At 37.1% G+C, this 6,000-nt stretch overlaps 1 protein-coding gene across 1 annotated transcript in view; it reads left to right on the top strand.

The window, feature by feature from the left end:
• The first annotated feature begins 716 nt into the window (after window positions 1–716).
• The window catches only part of ALS2 (amyotrophic lateral sclerosis 2 (juvenile)), a 37,388-nt gene continuing 32,104 nt past the window's right edge, over window positions 717–6,000 (top strand). The window contains exons 1-3 of the mRNA XM_010564889.1: window positions 717–809; window positions 3,273–3,427; window positions 4,806–5,725. Coding sequence (XP_010563191.1) covers window positions 790–809; window positions 3,273–3,427; window positions 4,806–5,725 — 1,095 coding nt within the window. The 5' untranslated portion in view covers window positions 717–789. The remainder of the gene's footprint in view (window positions 810–3,272; window positions 3,428–4,805; window positions 5,726–6,000) is intronic.

Here is a 6,000-nt window from a genome sequence, read left to right as displayed (position 1 = left end):
AACAGATTATAAGAAACAAAGATTAACTGTAGCTTTGTTTTATTACAAGAAAAGTAATACAAAGGTATCTTCATGAAGATGGAAAGGTGTGAGGGTGCAAAATTCAAAATCTGAAAGGATAAAAGCATAAATAGAACAGCCACTTTTTTCTCCTTGGCTTCTGTGGTGTTATCATACCTTCATAGATGCTCTGCTACCAGTTGCGTGAAGAAATGTTTTGAACTCTTAACTGGCTTTCTGCATTTCTGCACAGGCTTTAATAGAACTGTACCTTTTAATGGTTCAGGAATACAGTTATGAATTCAACTCTTAACCATTTTCTGCTCATACAAATCTGTTTACCTTAAAAATTTAGCTTGAGCATAGAATTCTATCTTATATTAGACTGAAAATGGATCAATCTGATGTTTCTTGAGTGGTATACTGAGCATTATGGAGAGAGATTGATGTTAATTTCTGCCTTTGAACTAGGTTTTGTTCAGTCTGTCCTTAACAGTAGACCTATTGCGAGATGAGTAGATGGGATAAGTCTGGCTGTTTCTGCCAACTCAGTGTGAGTGAACTAAATACTTCAACCATCCTAGTGTTGTGGAAGTGCTTATTTATTTAACACGGGCTCTAAAGATTTGCTTCTTGGGTTTTTGTGGGGGGTTTTTTGTTTGTTTTTTCTAATGTTTAGCTTTATTTGCAATTAAATAGCTGGTTTTTGTGTTTTACAGTTTGTGGAAATTACATTGTTCCTTTTGAAAGAGGAATGATTTGGTGGTGATGGAGTGCTGCCACTGACAGATGGACTCACAGGAAAGAAGGTGAGAATGAGCAGCTAGGTGAAGCCACAGAGGCTCCCTGAAATATGCCAGCTCATGATCATCCTGTAAAATTACTAAGTAATGTTAGCATACTCTTTATGTAACTTATGCTAAAGGGAAGAAGAGGAGTAACTTAGCTTTAGTTTCAGTTATATCTGGAACACTCAACTTATTACAACAGCAAGTTTTTTTTAAGTTGATTGTTGTAACTTGTGGAGGGATAGACATAGGCTAGAAACCTGAAAGTAACGTTCTCTGGTGAACTGTAAATTTTATCTGTTACCTGCACCTGTGAATTTTGATTCTAGATCAACAGCCCTGCAGTAGACTATTCTTTTGCTCTTTGTTTCTTCCACTAAGATATGTGACAGAGGTCAGATGTTTTGGGGATGGAAAACTAATGTCTTGTAATAAATCCTGGTATGTGAATGTCCAAATTTGTCTTACACTGTTCTCTGACAACCTATTAAATGGATAAAAGCCCAAATATCAGGCTTTGCACTCAATTTAATGCACAGTATTTTGCTGAAAACTCTCTATATTATCATGTTGTGTTCTTTCGTGTGCTTTGCCTATCTGAGTAAAATCCATATTTTGATTTTAGGTAAATGTCCTAACTATGATGTTGGATTTTTCTAATTTTTTGTTTCTGGCCAATATATTACTCGATTGGTTCCTTTTTAATTCTATTCTAAACACAAGTCCTATGTATTTAAAATGCAACATGGACTCTGCCTTTTAGTACTATGTATGTTGTTTGGATTAAATTACTTATCTGAATTTTAGAAGAGTTCTTGACTGTCACGTTTTTCTTGATTTTTTTTTTCTTGATTTTTTTTTTCTTTTTTTTTTCCCCTCTCTTCTGTTATGTGGAAAAAAAAATAGAGATTGGGGATGGGTACAGGAGCTAAGAGAGATAATTCCATCTCTTAGTTATTCTCATCTGGAGTGTTTCAGAGGCAGATTGTGCAAAGGTATTGTTCATCCTATGCACCACAGTTAGCAAAAATCTTAGTTTAAAAATCAGTTGTCTGCTTTTGAATGTGCTACTTGGATAAGTTGTCCACAGTGTGGCCTATCAGACTAGGTTTTTCTGGGTTTGCTTCAGTTTTGGAATACATTTGGTTTTTTGTGCCCTTTCTTCTAGACAAAGATTGCCATTTCGTCAAAGCTTTTCTTGCCACCTTATATATATTTAACTTCACAAGTTCATGCAAAGCTGCAAGAACTGATTTATGTGGGGAGTAAATGTCTTGACTGTTGGCAAATAAGGAACTAAACCTACTTTTTCTTGCAGGGTGGATAACAATCTGTTCTATATAACTTTTTAAATAAATTTAAAGAAAACTCTTAATTTAACTCGAAATGCTGTCAGTCTATATTGATATTTAAAATGACTTCTTGTGTTTGTTTAAATCAAGTGATTGCACAAAATGTTAAAACTGTGTGCTTGTTGTCAAAGTTCTGAGGAATTTCTTTCTGCTGAATGGGAGAAGTTGCTGACTGAGCATTCAAACCAGAGTGTGTTGAAGCGTTAAACCAGCTTTGGACAGTTCCAGTCACTCCCGCAAGCCCAGATACTTCCGTTGTGTTTCAGGATAATTTTCTATTTTTCTGGTTCAATTAATTTGAATGACTAGCTCATCTGACTGAGAAACTCATTAAGAATTAAAAGAAGAAAAAAAAAAAACAACCCAAACTGACCAAAACCTCATTTTTCTCTCTAAAGGTAGAAATGAAAGTATATAAAGGATGCGCTCTTAACAGGTGTAATATTTTGAAGATACTGTGAATGAGAGCAATTGGTTCACGGTAAAATCTGCACACAATACATCCTTTGCTTAATTACTTACTTTTAAAGCAAATATTATTTGAGACATACTTGATGTTTTATGTAACTGATAAAAACATCATAATAAGGCTTTTTCATACATTTTGACTTCCAAAAGCTGAGTAATACAAAACATAAATAACCAGAAATGTTCCTTCTGCTTGCTAACACAGGAGGAGTTAACATTATAAATCTTACTGTTCAGATAGGAACAGAGTTGCTTACATGTGAGTAGAACTGATGCAATGATCTCCCTTAGCATACAATGGCAGAATTGTGTCTTAATTTGATCTCCTTGCTGTGAGCACAAATACAATATATACTATAAAGGCTATATCAGTTGTGAGTAAATGTATCTTTAAGTTTATTAATGATGAGATCAGCTGTTTTTCAGGCAGTAAAGTACAAATGAAAAAGAAAGCCAATGATTTCAAATAGAAGACACTTGTTCTTCATTTAAATAACACTTAAATTAAGATTACCAAATTGTAAATTATATATGTTGACTTTCTGAAACTAAAACTAATACCTGAACTGCTAAGCCTTTCCTACATATGTGAAAAGCAAACTGTGCATTACTGAACCACAGAAAACTTCAAGCTGATTCTGTATTTCCTCCAATCTTTTTGTAGGTCAGAAGAGGCAGAAGGAGCCAAAGAGAGAGGCCTGGTCTATGTTTGGAAGGCTGGTTCTTGCTCTGTAACTCCAGAAAGGCTTCCAGGCCTCAGTGGAAAGACTGTATTACAAGCAGCCCTTGGCATAAATCATGGGTTACTTCTAACAGAAGGTAATAAACATTTTAATTGTGAAGATTTGAGGCAGTAACAAACTAGCTATTGTCAAGTTTTCTTCTTGTAGTTGGTTTTTTTTCATTCTATCTGTCTCTCATACACAACATTTAAATGGTTAGATTTTTAACTTTGCCAGTATTTCCTTGTTAGTTGTAAGTTACTTAAAACTGTGTTGGAATGGAAATTATATGCATAGTGTCTTCTTTCATACTTTTTTCTTTTAACAATGGCTCTGGATTTCCTGTTTAAAGATGGTAGTGTAATCTGAACCATGTGAACTCAAAATGACATTTCTTCTGATGTCTTTCATTCAAAAAAGACAGTCACAGCAAGAGGTTCTCTTGATGTGCAAGAGCTTTGGTTTCTGTGTGCTTCTGGAAAAATGTGTAGCTAGTAGATGCATCAGAGTGAGTCTTGGTTTGTGAGCAGTTTGGCACTGTGAATCAAAGTATTTCTAAAAGCCAGTCCCTCTAAGTGTTTGCTTAGCTTCGTCCATACTTGTACTGATCAATGGGCATACAGTCATAAAGACTAAATGGGAAGTTGCTTCTTTGATTTTTCTCTGATGTTTTTGAAGGAAAGATCTGGGTTATTGGTGAGCCTGTTATAAGCACCTCTCCTCTACTGGAGTTGTTATGGAGGTCCAGTGGTTTTTTTAGAACATGTTTCTTTCATAATTAAAAGGACTTTTTGCATGTGTGTTCTTGCCCCATGTAGGATGTTGTTTGTTGATATGATTTACCATTTTTCTATCACTGTGAAAACAACTATTCATTTTAAAACTAGATTTCTGCTTTTCTTTAGAATTAGCAAAGTAACTTGAATTAGCATTGCTGCAATCTTTTCAGGTAAAGGTAATGAAATTTTGGAGAGGCTGCAGTACAACATCAAACTAGTGGCAAGGTACATTTACCCACCCACCCCCACTTTCCACCTGATAGGGCCATCCTATTTTACTGTAGGGTGGCAAACAGTGCAGTTTGGTGATGCTAGATCTCTGTATGGGAAGACGAGCTCTGTACTTTGTTGTGCTCTTCAAGCATGGTTGTATGTCCTTAATATGTTGTATGTTCTTAACATAGAAGGGACCAATAAATATATTTAACTTGACTATAGTATTTTTAGCAGAAAAGCTTACCTTTGTTCAACACTGCATTCATGTACAGGGTAACATTAACATGAGGTGTAGAACTTAACAGCAGCAATAGCAGAGAGCAACCAGCAATCTTCATACATCAGTAGCCAGTTTTGCTGAGCCTGGAGTAAGCTAAAAATTGATATCTGTTTATCTGAATCTCTCTTCAAATTTTTGTATTGGTTTAACTTCATTAGACTCATGCTAGGTTGTTTGTTGTTTTTTGTTTTTTTCCCCAGGTGGAGAGGTCTACAGTTTTGGAAAACTGCCCTGGAGATCAGGACCGGAGGAGTCATGTGCTAATAGTCCTATGTTAGAAAATACTTTGCTTGGGCATCATGTTATTACAGTGGCAGCTGGTAGCTTCCATAATGGAGCCGTGACAGAAAGTGGTGTGGTGTACATGTGGGGAAACAATTCTGCTGGCCAGTGTGCAGTTGCTAATCAGCCATGTGTGCCAGAGCCACAACCCATCAGTATTTCTGATTCTGAAACCAGTCCTCTGCTATCAGTAAGGATTTTGCAGCTAGCATGTGGAGAAGAACACACGCTGGCACTATCACTAAGCAGAGAGATATGGGCTTGGGGAAGTGGCTGCCAGCTTGGTCTCATAACAACAACTTTCCCAGTGACAAAGCCACAGAAGGTAGAGCACCTGGCAGGACGCGTTGTGCTCCAGATTGCTTGTGGAGCCTACCACAGCCTGGCTCTGGTACAATGTCTGCCTGTGCAGGAAATGAAGCCTATCCCAGAGAGGTGCAATCATTGCAGTCAACTCCTCATTACCATGACGGACAAGGAAGATCATGTAATAATTTCAGATAGTCACTGTTGCCCACTGGGTGTAGCACTGTCTGATAACCAACCAGAAAACCATGTCTTCTGTCCCTCATTGGAGACCCTAGAAGGAAGAAGTGTAACAGGTAGCCAAAGTGAAGACTGTCAGAAACCACTTGTGGAAGGACATACGCTTGTTGGTTTAGAATCTGATGGAGCAAGTATGCTTTCCAGCAACGATGGACAGGAGGACAGTGGAATTTGTAGCCCTGGAAATATCCTGTTCCCAGACAAAAAAGAAGTGAAAGAGTACTTAATCAGTTTATCAGAACACTCATTAAATGAGAGCCTGGAGAAAAACATCTGCACAGAACCTGAGCAGGTTGGTACCTAGTGACTAGCTCTTAATGTGCTACAACTTCTCATGTATATGTGACAATGTTACTCTTTCCATAATGAAAAATTCTGCTAGTTTATGTAGCTGTGGTGTTCCTATAGTTTCAAAGTGTTTCTTCTCTGCCATGGTTCTCAACTTTCAAGTGGAAGATTTTTTTGTCCTCCATACTTGTTCAGTGGTAAGCCTTTAATGTGAGCAGCCTTGACAGTGCTGTAGTCTCTCCTCTTCATGGTCCACAGTACCAGAACCACGTAAGCCAA

Source organism: Haliaeetus leucocephalus, unplaced genomic scaffold (genome assembly GCF_000737465.1).
Source record: "Haliaeetus leucocephalus isolate CR32 unplaced genomic scaffold, Haliaeetus_leucocephalus-4.0 Scaffold1, whole genome shotgun sequence".
Taxonomy (NCBI): domain Eukaryota; kingdom Metazoa; phylum Chordata; class Aves; order Accipitriformes; family Accipitridae; genus Haliaeetus; species Haliaeetus leucocephalus.
The sequence above is the reverse complement of the archived record's forward strand: the minus strand, read 5'-3'. Positions and strand labels throughout refer to the sequence as shown.